The following is a 17,887-nucleotide window of genomic DNA, read 5'->3' on the forward strand; positions in this document are numbered from 1 at the left end:
TAAGTATTTAAAGCTATAAAAGTATCTCTGAGTGCTATTGAACTGCATGCCAGAAATTGTGATACAATGTTCCTTCATCATTATTTCAAAGTATCTTTTAACTTCCCATGCAAATTTTCTGTTTGACCTGTGGGTTATTTAGAGTGTATTTAATTTTCGTATAATTAGGACTTTTCTGGATATCACACTGGTGCTTTAACTTTTAATTGAAGTCTAGTTGACACACAATGATACATTAATTTCAGGTGTACAGCAGAGAGTAGACAACCAGAAACATTTTCTGCTGTCACCATACAGCGCTGTTACAGTCCCATTGCTGTCCCTTTCGTCCCTGTAACTCATTCATTCCCCAGCTGGAATCCTGTACTTCCTATTTACCTCACCTGTTTCGCCCATCTCTCACCCCTCTCCAGCAGCCACTAGTTCTCTATATTTATGGGCCTGTTTCCATTTTGTTCACATGTTTTGACTGCTAGGTTCCACATAGAAGTGAAATCAAAAGTTACTTCTCTGACTTATTTCACTCAGCATAATACCTTCTAGGTCTGCCTGTGCTGTTGTTGCAAATGGCAAGATCTCACTCTGTTTTATGACTAATACTCCATTGTGTGTGCGTATGTCTGTGTGTGTGTATGCACACACCCCACATCTTCTTCATCTCTTCTTCCCCTTGATGACACTCGGGCTCTTCCATGTCTTGGCTATTGTAAATGATGCTGCAGTAAATATAGGGGTGCATATGTCTTTTTGAATTAGTGTTTTATTTTCTTTTGGTAAATATCCAGTAGTGGAATTACTAGATTCTATGGTAATTCTTTTTTAAGTTTTTATGTTTGTTTGTTTTTGAGAGAGAGAGAAAGAAACAAAGCGAGAGCAGAGGAAGGGCAGAGAGAGAGGGAGACACAGAACACAAAGCAGGCTCCAGGCTCAGAGCTGTCAGCACAGAGCCTGACACGGGGCTCGAACTCACAAACTGCAAGATCATGACTTGAGCCAAAGTTGGATGTTTAACTGACTGAGCCACCCAGGTGCCCCGTATGGTAATTCTGTTTTTAATTTTTTGAGGAACCTTTACACTGTTTTCCACAGTGGCTGCACCAGTTTACATTCCTACCAGCAACACCCAGTGGTTTCTTTTTCTCCACATCCTCATCAATGCTTATTCTTTCTTATCGTTTTGATACTAGCCATTCTGACGGGTATGAGGTGATTTCTCATTGTGGTTTTGTGCTGGACTCCAGCTCCAGCAGGTTCAGGGGTCCCTGAAGGATGGACGGTGTCGGCGAGGGAGGGATGAGAGAGGCCCGAGATTCTTTCTGGTCACCAGCCAGGCCTCTCCGCACTGAGACTCAACTTTATTTTAGGATTAAGTGTTTGGGGGACGGCACAGAAGTGGCATTCTGATGATAAATCATTTGATCAGTAAAAATTTTCCAGAACATTGATATGCATAAGTGTATGGGGAACAGCCCAGAAGTTCCCCATATAAACAGGATATAAACAGGATAATGCTTTTAACATAGTAAAGGCAAAAGTTAGTTCTTTGGAAGCAGGGGTCAATAGCCTGTTTATCGCTGAATGGGAGGCATTAAGAAAAACAGATTTTTCAGGAACGCGGTGTTGCTTCCGTAACCACAAAAGAAGTTGTTCCTACGGTAAGTTCCTTCACAAAGTGCAGTCAGTGTATCAAGGCCAGAATAAGTCACCCCCAATAAATCAACAAGGTGCCTTGGGGGTCGGTGCTCAAGCATAGACAGTTGAGTGGGGGGTGGATATCGGTCTCCATCTGACGGTAAGAGTCCGTATGCAACTTACCTTAACCTCCAAGGAGTTTTTCTCAACTAGTGAGTTCAGAAATGGCTCCCGACAGTTTTGTTTTGCATTTTCCTGATGGTAAATGACATTTGGCTTCTTTTTATGTGTCTCTTCAGCATCTATATGTCCTCTTTGGAAAAATGTCTATTCAGGTCTTTTGCCAGCTTTTTAATTGGATTATTTGGCTTTTTGGTGTTGAGTTATATATAAGTTGTTTATATGTTTTGAATTTTTTTAAACTTTATTTATTTTTGAGAGAGACAGAGTGTGAGCAGGGGAGGAACAGAGAGAGAGGGAGACACAGAATCCAAAGCAGGCTCCAGGCTCTGAACTGTCAGCACAGAGCCCGATGCAGGGCTCAGACTCAAGAACTGTGAGATCGTGACCTGAACTGAAGTCAGACGCTTAACCAACTGAGCCACCCAGACACCCCTATATGTTTTGGATATTAATCTCTTATCAGATATCATTTGTAAATGTCTTCTCTTATTAAGTAGGTTGCCTTTTAATTTCACTGATGGTTTCCTTTGCTGTGCAAAATCTTTTTATTTTAATCTAACCCCAGTAGTTTATTTGTGCTTCTGTTTCCTTTACCTGAGGAGACATATGTAGAAATGTTTCTAAAGCCACTATCAAAGAGATTACTGCCTGTGCTCTCTTCTAGGATTTTATGGTTTCAGGTCTCACTCTTAGGTCTTTAATCCATTTTGAGTTTGTTTCTGTGGATAAGAAAGTGGTCCAGTCTTCCCAGCACCAGTTATTAAAGAGACTGTCTTGGGGCACCTGGGTGGCTCAATCGGTTAAGTGTATGACTTGATTTTGGCTCAGGTCATGATCATGCAGTTGTGAGTTCAAGCCCCATGTTCGGCTCCACACTGACATTGGGGAGCCTGCTTGACTCTCTCTCCCTCTGTCTGTTCTTCCCCTGCTTGCACGTGCACACAGGATCTCTCTCTCAGAATAAATAAACTTTGAATAAAAGAGAGACTGTCTTTTCTCTGTTGTATTATTTTTGCCTCCTTTGTCAAAGATGAATTAACTGTGTAAGCAGGGGTTTATTTCTGGGCTCTCTGTTCTGTTGGTTGATCTATGTGTCTTTATGCTCCTACCATGCTGTTTCGATTACTATAGCTTTGTAAAATATCTTGAAATCTGGGATTGTGATACCTCCAGCTTTACTGCTCTGGTTTTGAATTTAATTCCACTGTGGTCAGAGAACATACTCTTCAATATTCCAGTCTTCTGAAACGTTTTTCATAGCTCTGGGTATGGTTATTTTGATGGATGTTTACAGGTGTATGTGGGGAGGAAATGTGCATTCCGTAGTTGGGTGCAGTGTCTTGAAGTTTCACTTTGCTTAAAATGGTTCATTTTAGAAATCTGGCCATGTGTAGCAACATGGATGGACCTTGAGGGTGTTATGCTGAGCGAAATAAGTCAGGCANGGTTCATTTTAAGTGTTCAGAGCTTGTATCGTTTCACTGACGTTTTTCTTTTGCTCGTTGAATTGTTCTTTCACAAACTAAGAGGAGTGTGTTAAAATCTCTCACTCTGCAGTTTTGTCCATCTCTGTTTCTGTTTTTTGCTTCGTGTGTTTTGTAGCCTTTGTTAGATACATATGCATTGGTAATTTTTACGTCATTTTGCCATATTGGCCCTTTTATTATGCCTCTCTCTGTCTTTGTGTTCCGTCTCCAGTTTGTATTCAAATTCCAATTAACATACAGTGTAATTTTTTGCTTCAGGCGTAGAATTTAGCGATTCTCATTTGCATACAACACCCGGTGCTCATCACAAGTGCGCTCCTTTGTACCCGGCACCCCTCTACCCGGCACCCCTCTACCCGTCCCCTCACCCACCTCCCCTCCAGCAGCCCTCAGTTTGCTCTCTTAGAGCTGAGTCTCTTATGGTTTACTTCCCTTTTCTTTTTTTCCTTCCCCTGTGATCGTCTGTTTCACTCCTTAAAATTCCACATGTGGGTGAAATTATATGGCAAGTTGTCTTTTTCTTACTTATTTCACTTAGTATAATACTATATTCCAGCTCCATCCACCCCTATTTCGTAGAGTCTCTTTTTATCTGATACTAGTTCAGCCACTCAAGCTTTCTTAGGCTTTACACGATACATTTGTATGTTTTTTATTCTTTTTAGAATAATTATGTGTAGGTCTCGTTGACAGCGTATAGTTGGATCTTTTCTTCTTTTTTTTTTTTTTAAACGTTTTATTTATTTCTAGGAGAGAGAGAGAGACAGCATGAGCAGGGGAGGGTCAGAGAGAGAGGGAGTTACAGACTGAAACAGGCTCCAGGCTCTGAGCTGGCAGTCAGCACAGAGCCCGACGCGGGGCCTGAACCCACGAACTGCGAGATCATGACCTAAGCGAAAGTCGGACGCTTAACCGACTAAGCCACCCAGGCGCCCCGGCTCTTTTCTTCTTATGTAATCTCCTAACATCTGCCTTCTGATTTGGGGGTAGCACACTTACACACAGTGTAGTTATTAACACAGGCATGCTTACATTTATCATCATGCCTTTGTTTGGGTCTTCTCTCTTTGCTCATCTGTCTGTTGCTTTCTGTAATATTTTGGGCAGATTGAATATTTTTTAGTGTTTTGCTATCATGTCTCTCTTGACTTCTGGCTTCTGGTTGTTTAGTCCAGGCCCTTGGAGTGTTTGCTAAGTCTGCATCGTCAAGACATGAACCAGCGATGTGGATAGAGTTTATAGTCCTAGCTAGGGACTGACCCTCTGTGGTTCCCTTACCTTTTTCTCCCCGAAATTTCCAGCGGTGTGTCAAGCCTTGAGTTGTGACCTCTGGGACCTCAGACTGTGTTTGGGTTAAGTAATGCACTGAGTCAACAGAGAATTCAGACTCACAGATCTTACCCTGTGCCATTAATGGTGAGCCAGGGATTTGGAAAAAACTTAGATTAATCTTACTCCTGTGGCTCTCTGGCTTCCAGGATTTCCACCCTAAATTTCCTGTTCCCCAAAACTGAACAGTTTTGGCTTTTTCCTGCCAGATCTGGAAGGGGGGTTAATTTGGGAAGCACTCTAACGCAAAAGAAGTCTTTAAAAGTTGTACAGAATTCTCATGCCCACTTGTAATCTCTCCCTCTCTCCCCTTCTTCGTGTCCCACACCCGTCCCCAAGCAACTACTGACCTACTTCCTGTCACTCTACATCACTTCACTTTTTTTAATTTTTAAAAAAGTATTTTAATGTTTATTTTTGACACACACACACAGAGTTCAAGCAGGGGAGGGGCAGAAAGAGAGGGAGGCACAGAATCCAAAGCAGGCTTCAGGCTCTAAGCTGATAGAGCCTGAGGCTCGAACTCACGAACCAGGGAGATGATGACCTTAGCCGAAGTCAGACACTCAACCAACTGAGCCACCCAGGCGCCCCATAAATGCATTTTTTAAATTGGTTTTATTTGTCATGTAACTTACAGGTTCACAGCAAAATTGAGCAGAAGATAGAGAGTTCCCATAGGTTGCATGCACGTGCCCTTGGGCGCACATGCACACACACAGCCTTCCCCTGTCAACATTTGATACTAGAATGCTACGTTTGTTGCAATCGATGAACCCCCAGAGATACATCTTCACCACCCAGGGTCTGTAGTTTACATTAGAGTTCCCCCTTGCCAGTGTACTTTAGGAGTTTTTACAGATTTATAGTGGTATGTATCTGCCATTACAGGGTGATCCAGAACAGGTTGCCTTAAAATTCTCTGTGTGCCACCTGTTAATCCCCCTCCCTGTCGCCGCTGTCAACCAGCCATCCTTTCGTCACCATGGATTTGCTGCTCCCAGGATGTCAGGTGGAATCTTAGAGCTTTTAGCTCTTTCAGATTCGCTTCTTTCACTTAGAAATGTGCATTTAAAGTTCCTTCAGGGCTTGACAGCTCTATTCTTTTTAGCACTGGATAATAATAGTCCATTGTCTGGGTGTACAGTTTCTTCCTCCATTCAACCTGATGACTTCCAAGTTTCAACAACCGTGAATAAAGCTGCTGTAAACATGGGTGTGATGATTTTCGCACTGACATACATTTCCCACTCATCTAGGTAAATACCAAGGCACACGATTTACCTTTGTAGTTTCATGAGAAAGTGCCAGCCGGTCTTCCAGAGTGGCCGTACCATTCTGCATTTTCAGCAGCAGCAAATTGAGGGTTCCAGTTACATCCTCGCCAGCAGTGGTGTTGACCTTTGGGGTTTGGGCCCTCCCAGTAAGTGTAGTGGTATCTCCTTTCTATTTGCAGTTCGCTAAGGACATATGTTGAAGGCCTTTTTGTAGACCGGTTTGCTTATTAGTACATTTTCTTTGGTGGTGTGTCTGTTCAGGGCTTTTGTCCACAGTTTAAATGTGTTTTCTTATTGTTGGCTTTGAAGAGTTCTGTGTGTGTATGTTACATAACATTCCTTTGCCACGTATGTTTTTTTACAAATATTTTCGCCCAGACTCCTCTTATTCTCTTGACAGTGGCTTTCACAGAGCAAAAGTTAATTTAGGGGTTTGATCGTTTTGTATTTACATTAAGATCTATGATTTGAGTTAACGTTTGGGAAAAATTTAAACTCTGGATTCTTTTCTTTTTGCACGTGAGCGTCCGGTGGTTCTAGCACTGACTCTCCGCTTCATTGTATTGCCTTTTACTCCATTGTCAGAGGTCAGCTGAAGATGTTTGCTTGGGCCTCTTTTTCAGCTCTTTATTCTCTTCCTTTGGTCCATTTGCTCTTTCTCCAGAACTTCACCGTCTCGAATACTGCAGCTCTGTATAGTAGGGCTAGGCATTAGTTAGCGCATCTTCTAACCTTCTTGTTCTCATTCAATACTGTGTTGGCTCTTCTGGGTCTTTCGTCTTTCCTTAGAAACTTTTAAATCCATTTGTCAAAATCTACCACACATCTTGCTGGGATAGTGAAGGACTGACATCTTGACAGTCTTGAGGCTTTTTATCCCTGGACATAGACTGTTTTTCCACTTATAGTGCTTAGATTTTGTTCATCAGGATTTTAGTTTTCTCATCTAGATCTTGTTAGATTCATGCCAAAGTACTTCGTTTTAAGGGGTGCTAATGTAAATGATGATGCTGTTTTAATTTCCAATTGCAGTTGTCCATTGCTTGTGTAGAAGGGAGCAATATACTTTTCCGTACTAGTTTTGTGTCCTACATCTTCGCTGTAATTGTTTATTAGTTCCAGGAGAGTTTTTTGATAGATTCTTTGGGGGTTTCTACATAGACTGTCACATCATCTACCAACAATAAGTTTTATTTTTTCCTGTGTGATCTGTACCCATTTGCATTAGCTGGGACTTACAGCGCAGTGTTGCAAAGGAGTGCCAAGAGATTCCTGATTTTAGGGGGAAGGATTTATGTTTCTCACAAAAATATTAGCTATTAGTTTTTTAGATGTCCTTTCTCCAGTTGAGGAATTTCTTCTACATTCCTGGCTTGCTGAGAGTTTTTATAATAAGCAAGTATTGGATTTTATCAAATGCTTTTTCTCTGTATCTTTTGATAGTCTGACATGATTTTTCTGTAGTTTATCCACGTGATGGATTATATTAATTTTCCAGTGTTGAACCTTTCTTTCATGTCTGGTGCACTTGGTCACAGTGTGTAATTCTTTTTATACATTGTTGCATTTGATTTGCTGATACATTTTGATGATCTTTGGTGTTGATGAAATATATTGGTATGTCATTTTCTTTATCTGGTTTTGGTATTAAGGTAATGAGGGCCTCATAGAATGAGTTAGGAAATATTCCCATTGCTTCTATCCTCTTAAAGCTATTGTAAAGAAGTAATATAATGCCTTTCTTAAATGTTTGGTAGAATTCACAAGTGAACACATCTGGGCCTCGTGCTGTTTTGAAAGATTATTGACTCAACTTCTTTAATAGATATAGGCCTAGGGATTCTAGGAGGCTCAGTCGGTTAAGTATCGGGCTCTGTGTTGGCAGCGCAGAGCCTGCTTGAGGATGCTCTCTATGCCCCTCCCCCATTCATGTACACTCTCTCTCTGTCAAAATAAATGAACTTTTAAAAAAAAAAGAGGTAGGCCTATTCAGATTGTTTCTTCTTGTATGAGTTTTAGGAGATTGTGTCTTTCAAAGAATTGTTCCATTTCATCTAGGTTATTAAATTTGTGGGGATGGAATTATTCATAGTGTCCATTTCTTATTTTCATGTCTGTAGTAACTGTATTGATGTCTCCTTTTTCTTTCAGTTTTAAGGTGTACGTCATAGTAACCTGACTTACATATGTAATAAAATGATTACCATAAGTTTAGTTATAATCCATTCTCTTATAGAGGTTTTTTTAAAAATGGGTTTTTTCCCTTGTGATGAAAACTTACAGGGTTTCTGCTTTTAGTAGCCTTCAGATAGGTCACATAGCAGTGTTAACAATATTCACCATTACATTACATTGCCAGTACTTATTTACCTTATAACTAGAAGTTTGAACCTTTTGGTCCCTTTCATCCAATCCACCCATCCCTGGTAACCTCAAATTCGATGTCTTTCTGAGTTTTTTTTTTTTTTTAATCTACCTATAAGAGAGATCATACAGTATTTGTCTTTGCCTGACTTATTTCCCGTAGCATAATGCCCTTGAGATCCATCTATGTTGTCATAATGGCAAGATTTCATTCTTTTTCATGGCTGAGTAATATCCCCCCACACGTGACACAATTTCTTTATCCATCCATCGGTCAATGGACCCTTGTTTCCATGTATTCGCTGTTGTAAATGCTGCTGCACTGAACTTGGTGCAGGCATCTCTCCCTCATACTGATTTTGTTTTCTTCAGATAAATGTCCAGAACTGGCATTGCTGGGGCATGTGGCAGTTCTGTTTTAGATGTTTTGAGGAACCTCCTGTTTTCTGTACTGGCTACACCCATTTACATTCATTTTGGATTTTTTTTTTTTTTCAGATAGTGCCCATTCTCATAGTGTGAGGTGGTATCCTTTTGTGGTTTTCATTTGCATTTTCCTGACAGTCGGTGATAAGCATCTTTTTTTTTTAAATGTAATTTATTACTAAATTGGCTTACATACAACACCCAGTGCTTACCCTAACAAGTGCCCTTCAAGGAAGCTTATTCTTAGTGAGCTTTTAAATCTGATATTTAAAAAAAAAAAATNCCCATTCCATCAGTTGCCTATTAGTTTTATTGATCCATTTGCTGTGCAGAAGCCTTTTATCTTCATGGGGTCCCAATAGTTCATTTTTGCTCTTGATTCCCTTGCTTTTGGGGATGTGTCAAGTAAGAAATTGCTGTGGTTGAGGTCAAAGAGGTTTTTCCTGCTTTCTCTTTGAGGGTTTTGATGGTTTCCTGTCTCACATTCAGGTCCTTTATCCATTTTGAGTTTCTTTTGGTGTAAATGATCTAGTTTCATTCTTCTGTATGTTGTTGTCCAGTTCTCACAGCACCATCTGTTAAAGAGGCTGTCTTTTTTCCATTGGATACTCTTTCCCGCTTTGTCAAAGATTAGTTGGCCATACACTTGTGGGGCCAATTCTGAGTTCTCTATTCTATTCCATTGGTCTGTGTGTCTGTTTTTGTGCCAATACCACACTGTCTTAATGATTACAGCTTTGTAGTAGAGGCCAAAGTCTGGGGTTGTGATGCTTCCCATTTTGGTTTTCTTCTTCAATATTACTGTGGCTATTCGGGGTCTTTTGTGGTTCCAAACAAATTTTAGGATAGTTCTAGTTTTGAGAAGAATGCTAGTGCAATTTTGATTGAGATTGCATTGAATGTGTAGATTGCTTTGGGTAGTAATGACATTTTAACTATATTTATTCTTCTGATCCATGAGCATGGAATGTTTTCCATTTCTTTGTGTCTTCTTCAATTTTCTTCATAAGTTTTTTATAGTTTTCATCATACAGATCTCCTGCATCTTTTTATCAGCCTATTGGCCATGTGCTTATCATCTCTGCAGAACTATGTATTCAAGTATGTTGCCCATTTTTTAGAATTTTTGTTGTTTTATAGGAGATATTTATATACTCTTCATATTAATCCCTTGTCAGAATCACGATTTGAAAATATTTTCTCCCATTTCGTCAGTTGCCTTTTCACTACAGTATTTGTGTCCTTTGATTCATGGAAGTGTTTTATTTTGCTATATTGTGATGTATCTTTACTTTTCCTGCTCATGCTTTGAGCAAGTAATCACATGATCCCAAAACAGGAAGATTTTCCCCTTTTTTTCTTCTAGGAGTTTTATAGTTTTAACTATTTAGATCTTTGGTGCACTTTGAATTGATTTTTGTAAGATGTAAGGTAAGAGCTCAACCTGATTCTTCTGCAATGAAAGGAGGTTTTCTTGTACTACCTGTTGAAAAGATGTCCTTTGTTGAATGGTCTTGGGACCCTGGCTGAAATCCGTCTGACCATATATCTGAGTGTTGATTTCTAGGTTTCCTAATTCTGTTGGCCCCTATATTGGTCTTTGTAATTGATTTTCATTTCATATCATTCATTGTTAGTGCATAGAAATAAAATCTCACAAAGATTAGTTGGATCTGCAACTTTGCTGAATTTGCTTATTGGTTCTTAAGCATTTTCTTTGTGGAATCTTCAGGGTTTTCCACAAATAAAATCACGATATCTGTAAACATTTTAACTTCTTTCCAATTTCAGTGCCTTTTTTTCTTGCCTAATATCTCTAACTCAGACATTCAGTACTGTGTTTAATAGACGTGGCAAAAGCCGGCATCCTTACCTTGTTCCTGCTGTTAGAGGGAAAATTTTCAGTCTTCTACCATGGAGTATGATGTTTGCTGTGAACTTTTCACATACGGTCTTTATTATGTTGAGATATTGCTTTTTATTCCTGGTTTGATGAGTGTTTTTATTATGCAGAGTTATTCACTTCTGTCACTTGCTCTTACTGATTTGAGATGACCATGTTTTTTCTTCATTCTTTTGTGGTATATTACATTGGTTGATTTTGTATATCGAACTGTCTTTGCATTGTAAGAATAATTCCCCCTAGGTCATGGTGTCTGAGTCTTTTATTTTGCTATTGAATTCTGTTAGTATTTTGTTGAGGATGTTTGCATCAGTATTCATCAGGGATATTGGTACTTACGTTTTCTTTTCCTTTAGTATCTCTTTCTGGCTTTGGAATCAGGATAATGCTAGCCTTCTAGAATGAATTTGGGATTGACCCCTATGTGTTAATTCTTTAAATATTTAGTTGAATTGTCCAACAGAGCCATCTGGTTCTAAGGTTTTCTTTGTTCATTCTTCTTTGTAGTTACTTTTGTAGTTTAGGTTTCTGTTCATGATTCTGTCTTAGTAGTTTGCGGGTTTCTAGGCATTTGTCCATTTCATCTAGGTTATTTTTTTTACATCTAATCTTTCATAATATTCTTTTAAAAACATATTTCTATAAAATCAGATGTAATGCCCCCTCTTTCTCTTCTGATTTGGGTAATGTATTAGTGAAGATATGTGGTCATGGTCCTGGACTTTACCTGGTTGAAAAGTCTATCATAACCGATTTGATCTCACTAGTTACAAGTCGACCAGATTTTCTGTTTTTCTCACTTAGTTTTTGTCAGTGTTTTCCTAGGAATTTGCCATTTCATTTAGCTTATCCAGTTTTCTTGCCTACAGATATTCATAGCATTTTCTTAGAATCCTTTTTATTTATATAGGGCTAGTAGGAATGTCCCACTTTCATTTCTGATTCCAGTTAAGTCGTCGTCTTAATCAGGCTAAACCTTTGTCAGTTTTTATCTTTTTTTGAAGAACCAACTCTTTGATTTTTCTCTTTAATGTTTCCTTCTTTTAGCCGTGAGTTTAGTTTGTTCGTTTTCAAGTTGTAAAGTTAGGTTGTGGAGACGAGGTTTTCTTTTTTAATGTATGCATTTGTAGTTATGATTTTCCCTCCTAGCAGTGCTTTACCTGCAGATCTCCTCAGTTTCGATATGTTCTGTCTTTGTTTTCATTTGTCTCTAGGTATTTCTAATTTCCCTTCTGATTTCTTCTTAGATCCATTTTATGTTAATTTCTACTTGTGGGTTTTCCGCTATTTGTGATTAGAAAAGATAATTTGTATCTTGCTTAGAGTCGTTTTAGGGCCTACCTATGCCTATGACTTAACATAGACCCCATTGGTGTATAATTATAATGTTCTAGTCCTCTGTTTCCTTATTGATGATCTTTCCAGTTGTTTTCTCCATTATTAAAAGTGCATATTGGGGCGCCTGGGTGGCTTAGTCGGTTAAGCGTCCGACTTTCGCTTGGGTCATGATCTCGCGGTTCGTGGGTTCGAGCCCCGCATCGGGCTCTGTGCTGACTGCCAGCTCAGAGCCTGGAGCCTGTTTCAGTCTGTGACTCCCTCTCTCTCTGACCCTCCCCTGCTCACACTGTCTCTCTTTCTCTCTCCTAAAATAAATAAAACATTTAGGAAAAAATAAAAATAAAAAAAAAATAAAAGTGCATATTGAGGTTTCTTAATGTTATTGCAGAGCCGTTTCTTTCGATTCTCAGTGTTTGCCTCATGTTTAAGAGCTCTGCTGTTTGGTGCATATGTGTTTGTAATTGTTAGGTCTTCTTAGTGTGTTAACATTTTATCATGTTACAGTGTTCTTTGTGGCTTGTTATCATCTTTTACTTAAAAGTCTGTTTTTTTCTGTTATTAGTATAGCCATCCCTGCTCTCTTGTGGTTACTCTTTGCCTGGAATATCTTGTTCCATCCTCTGACTTTTTACCTGTGCACATCGTTAGATTTCAGGCAAGTCTCTTAGAGGCAGCATATAGTTGGGTCATGTTTTCTGAAGCCATTGTGTCAGGGGATTTTGATCCATTAATATTTACAGTAGGTATGACAGTTTCTTCCTGTCTTACAACTTTGTTTGTTGTTCATTTCCTTCCCTACTCTTTTCCTTTGTGTTTAGTTATTTGTAGTTGATGCATTTTCATTCTTTTTCCTGGGTGTGGGTTTGTATGTTCTTTAAGACGTTTATGTAAATACCATGGTAACCACAAAAAAATACCTAAGGTATTTAGGTATTTTTGTACCTAAATATAATCTATTTTAAACTGCTAAGAGCTTAATTTTAACCACATACAAAAACACAACTTCTCCCTTCCCATAATATTATTACTGTTGAAAAGTACATCCCTGTGTATTGTATTCATAGGATTTAAAAGGCAGTAACAGAATTAAAAGTGAAGTTAGGAACTGAAATTATACAGGTTTTATCTTTTAAATGTTCTTTTTTGTGTGACGGAGAGATTCCCAGTAGGGAAGAGGCAGAGGGAAAGGAGAGAGAGCCCCACGATTTTGAGGTCATGACCGGAGATCAAGAGTCAGACGCTTAACCCACTGAGCCACCCAGGTGCCCCTAAAATTATACAGGTTTTTAAATGTGTCTATATATAGAGAGAGAGAGAGACCCTATATATATATATGAGGGTCGGTTTCTCCCACATTGTTCAAAGATAATTTTACTGGAAATATTTTCAGTTGTCTGATTGTTTCCCTTCATTAATTCACATATATCATCCTACTGCCTTCTGACCTGCAAGGTTTTCATTGAGAAATCCGCTCGTGAGGTACTGAGGACCCCGTGTGACAGATTTCCCTCTTCTTGCCCCTTTCAAGGGAACTTTGACTTTGCAGAGTTTGGTTTTAATGTATTTTGATGTAGGTCTTTTGGGGTTTATCCTGTGGAAGTTTCTGGACACAGTCACTTCAAATAAGTTCTCTAACCCCTTTCCGTCTCCTCTGGGACTCTTCCAGTGCATCCCCCCTTGTCAGCTTGGGGTCTCTTCAGCCTTATTCACTTTTATTTTTGCTTTTTCAACTTGATGATTCCATATGAACTGGCTTCCAAGTTCACGGATTCTTCTGCAGCTGAACTCTCAGTGACCTTTTCGGTTTTGTTACTGCCTTTTTCAGGTCCTTTCCCTGGTTTTCTTTAGTTACCTTGCCATGTCCGTAGTCCTTGGTGTATGGAGCAGATGTAATTTACTTGACAAAGACTTTAAAGTAAAAACTTCCGAGTCCTGTCTCTGCAGGTTTTGTGTGTCACTTACTCTCCTTTGCAGGAGCTGAGTGTCCTTCTTGGCCTTGTGATCTGTTGAAAATTAAGCCTTAGGGTTGGGGGGGAGGGACAGCCACCCCTCTCTCTGTGGACTGGCTGGGTGCAGAGGAGGGCCTTCATTAGCTTCACAGTTTTCTGAGGTGCATCTTCCCTGGACCCGGCTCTGTTCATCATTCCTTCCCCCGCTGCTTGTGTGGCTGCTTTTGAACATGTTGCTTTTTCCCCCACGAGTCCCACCTCTGCTTTTTTCCCAGGACCTCAGGTTTTTATTATATTCCTCTGCCTGATCATTTCTTGCCCCCAGGTCTGCAAACTCGATCACAGAACCGTGCACTGTTCCCACCCGTGCCCAGGCGGCAGCCCCCCAATCAGTCCGAACGTTGCCAGCATGTTCTGTTCTTTGCTTCCCGAGAGAGGAACCAGGAGCTGGGCGGCTCCTGTGCGGACGAGTGTGCGGGGCAAGGGAGAGCACTGGGAGATTCGCGGTTTTGAGTGCAGGTTTCCTCTGCCAAACGTTACCCTGGTTGCTGCAGCTCCTTAACTGGTTTTTCAGGTTCTCACAAGGTCATTTTTGTCTGTGTGGCGGTTTATCCGTTGTTCCTGTGTGGGAGCGGGGCCCGACCTCCCTGTTCTGCCCTGCTGCCTGCATGTCTCGCCCTGTGAGCTCTGAGCGTCTTTGGGACCGTTCTCCAGCCTCGGGCACTGCTGTCCCCCGTCACGGACACTTCATTTCTGCCATTTTATTTCATTTCCTAAAACGTAGGCCAGATTTTTCCTGGGCTTTTTGTACGCTTTTGTTTGTTGTTGTTACAGATTGGGCATTTGAGAGAACGCGTTTTGAGACCAGCCCTTGTCCAGGGAAGATCTTCCCTAATGTGCAGGGTGTACGCTGCCCCTGGGTCGCCCCGGGGTGAGGCCTGAAGGTCTCCTCAGGCGCATTCTGAGCATGTATCTCGCCTGAACCTCTGTGTGTGGGTTTCAATTCCTTCATACACAGAGACTCCCAGAGATAGTCTCCCTAGCGGTTTGAGGACAGAGCTGTTGTCGCGTCTTCCTTCACACAGCAGCTCCTGCTTTCCATTGTGTCTTCCCTGCCCTGGAGACCAGACAGGGACAGAGACCTGTGCCTGCAGCGGCCCCCAGAGGGGTTAGACCGTCACAAATCAAGTCTGCTCTGCCGTGTCCCGTGTGAGATAGGGAAGTGGGCTCCTGGAGCCTTCAGGCAGCACTTGACCATCAGTAGAACTGCCAGTACATTTAGAAATAGCAGCATATGGAGGATGCCCAAATGGCCCCAAGGAAAGACGCATGCTCAGAAAAGGGGCACCTAGATGGCTCAGGCGGCTGAGTGTCTGATTTCAGCTCAGGTCATGATCTCATGGTTTGGGTTCGAGCCCCACGTCAGGCACTGTGCCAACAGCTCAGAGCCTGCTTCTGATTCTGTGTGTCCCTCTCTCTCTGACCCTCCCCCACTTCTACACACACACACTCTCAAAAATAAGAAAACTTAAAAAATAAATAATAAATACAAGACCTGAGAAGACCTTAAGCCCTCACTCTGGGCTGATCCCAAACTTCCTCTCATTTTAAATGTGTGGGTTTTTGCCACTGGATATTCTTTTCTTTGCTGTGAATCTTTGTTTTTCAGATACTTAAGCTAGTCTCTAGTTTTTTTAATAAGGCATTTCCTTTGGGGAACAAGGGCTCGGACCTTCTTAGTTCACCACCTTGCTGACGTCACTCTCTCTGTCTCTGATTCTCTCTTCTCTTTATCCCTTCAGGAGGCAGGAAGCAAAACGAGGAGACTCTTCACAGAGCACAAGTAAGGTGCCTTTCATTGGGAGAGCTTTCGTGCTGGCAGATCAAGAGACATGTTGTGAGCCAGTTAAGCAAAGAGCAAGACTCCAAGATAAATATTCCAGGACAGAGTTCTCCGTTCCCTGCACTGTGTGAGTCCCCGTGTCAGGTGGGAGCAGGAATATGTATTCAGGCTTCCGTGGAAGACGGCTGTATAATGAACCTTATAGAGGATCCTTCCAGTATTCTTGAAGATCACGAATTTCTGGCCCAGAGAGCTCAGACTCCTTGGAGCAAACTCTATCTCAGCGACACGCAGACTCAGGTGAAAAACCAGCTGTGTATATTTGCTCCGTATGTGAACATCTTCCGTTGTGTCTCCCGCCACCGTGAGGACGAAAACGCTCACCACGACGACTGTGGTAAAGACATCGTAAAGGAGGCCCCGCGGGTCCAGCAGACCTACCCCTGTGCCCAGCGTGAGAGAGCATTCAGTGACGGCCCCAGTCTTGAGCTGCACCAGCAGGTACACTCGGGAAGGAAGTCCTCCGCGTACGGCACACGGGAGAAGGACGCCAGCTACAGCTCAGCTCTGCCCGGGCCACAAAGCGTTTACACAGGGAAAAAACGCTACTGGTGTCGCGAGTGTGGGAAGGGCTTCAGCCAGAGCTCAAACCTGCAGACGCATCAGAGAGTCCACACGGGGGAGAAGCCCTACTCGTGCCTCGAGTGTGGGAAGAGCTTTAACCAGACCTCTCATCTTTATGCCCATTTGCCGATCCACACAGGAGAGAAGCCCTACAGATGTGAAAGCTGTGGCAAGGGCTTCAGCCGGAGCACAGATCTGAACATTCACTGCCGCGTGCACACGGGAGAGAAACCTTACAAATGTGAGGTGTGCGGGAAGGGCTTCACCCAGAGATCCCATCTGCAGGCCCACGAGAGAATCCACACTGGGGAGAAACCATATAAGTGTGGAGACTGTGGTAAACGCTTTAGCTGTAGCTCAAATCTGCATACCCACCAGAGAGTGCACACGGAAGAGAAGCCATATAAGTGTGACGAGTGTGGGAAGTGCTTCAGCTTGAGCTTTAACCTTCACAGCCATCAACGAGTCCACACGGGAGAGAAACCGTATAAATGCGAAGAGTGTGGGAAGGGTTTTAGTTCAGCCTCAAGTTTCCAGAGCCACCAAAGGGTTCACACGGGGGAGAAACCATTTCGCTGCAATGTGTGTGGTAAAGGCTTCAGTCAGAGTTCCTATTTTCAAGCCCATCAGAGGGTCCACACTGGAGAAAAACCATACAAATGTGAGGTGTGTGGGAAGCGCTTCAATTGGAGCCTGAATCTTCACAATCATCAGCGGGTCCACACCGGAGAGAAACCTTATAAATGTGAAGAGTGTGGAAAGGGCTTCAGTCAGGCCTCAAATCTTCAAGCTCATCAGAGTGTCCACACTGGGGAGAAACCATTCAAGTGTGATGCGTGTCAGAAGCGATTCAGTCAGGCCTCCCATCTTCAAGCCCATCAGAGAGTCCACACGGGCGAGAAACCATATAAATGTGACACATGTGGCAAGGCCTTCAGCCAGAGATCTAATCTGCAAGTCCATCAGATAATTCACACTGGAGAGAAACCATTTAAATGTGAGGAGTGTGGGAAAGAATTCAGTTGGAGTGCTGGGCTCAGTGCTCATCAGAGGGTCCACACCGGAGAGAAACCCTACACGTGTCAGCAGTGCGGTAAGGGCTTCAGTCAGGCCTCACATTTTCACACACACCAGAGGGTCCACACTGGAGAACGGCCATATATATGTGAAGTCTGTTGTAAAGGCTTCAGCCAGAGATCACATCTTGTGTACCATCAGAGAGTCCACACTGCAGGAAATCTGTAGAAATGGGAGGTGGGGTGTGGCCTTCAGTGAGAGCTCACGTCTTCATCTCCATTGGAAAATCGATGCTAGTCATTGCAGAGAGTTCCTTCAGAACTCAGGAGCTCAAGGAAACTTCACATGCAAGAAGCTCTGTCAGGTGCTCTCTTTAAGGATGCTTGGGTGCTAAATTCTTTGCGAATCAGATTTCATAGATGAGAGAAAACCTCATCTATAAATACGGTCACTGTTGGTGCCAGCGTTCTGAATGTTCCAATTTCTAAGATGCAACACAAAAGAATTTCAGAATT

The 17,887-nt window shown here is 41.9% G+C and overlaps 1 protein-coding gene across 1 annotated transcript in view; it reads left to right on the forward strand.

Moving 5' to 3' along the window:
* ZNF235 (zinc finger protein 235) overlaps positions 1-17,685 on the forward strand; it is a 34,000-nt gene extending 16,315 nt beyond the window's left edge. Inside the window, exon 5 of the mRNA XM_077747459.1 lies at positions 15,691-17,685. Within this exon, the coding sequence (XP_077603585.1) occupies positions 15,691-17,600 (1,910 nt within the window). The 3' untranslated portion in view covers positions 17,601-17,685. The remainder of the gene's footprint in view (positions 1-15,690) is intronic.
* The last annotated feature ends 202 nt before the right edge of the window (positions 17,686-17,887 follow it).

Source organism: Crocuta crocuta, unplaced genomic scaffold (genome assembly GCF_008692635.1).
Source record: "Crocuta crocuta isolate KB4526 unplaced genomic scaffold, BGI_CrCroc_1.0 scaffold334, whole genome shotgun sequence".
In the NCBI taxonomy this organism is placed as follows: Eukaryota; Metazoa; Chordata; class Mammalia; order Carnivora; family Hyaenidae; genus Crocuta; species Crocuta crocuta.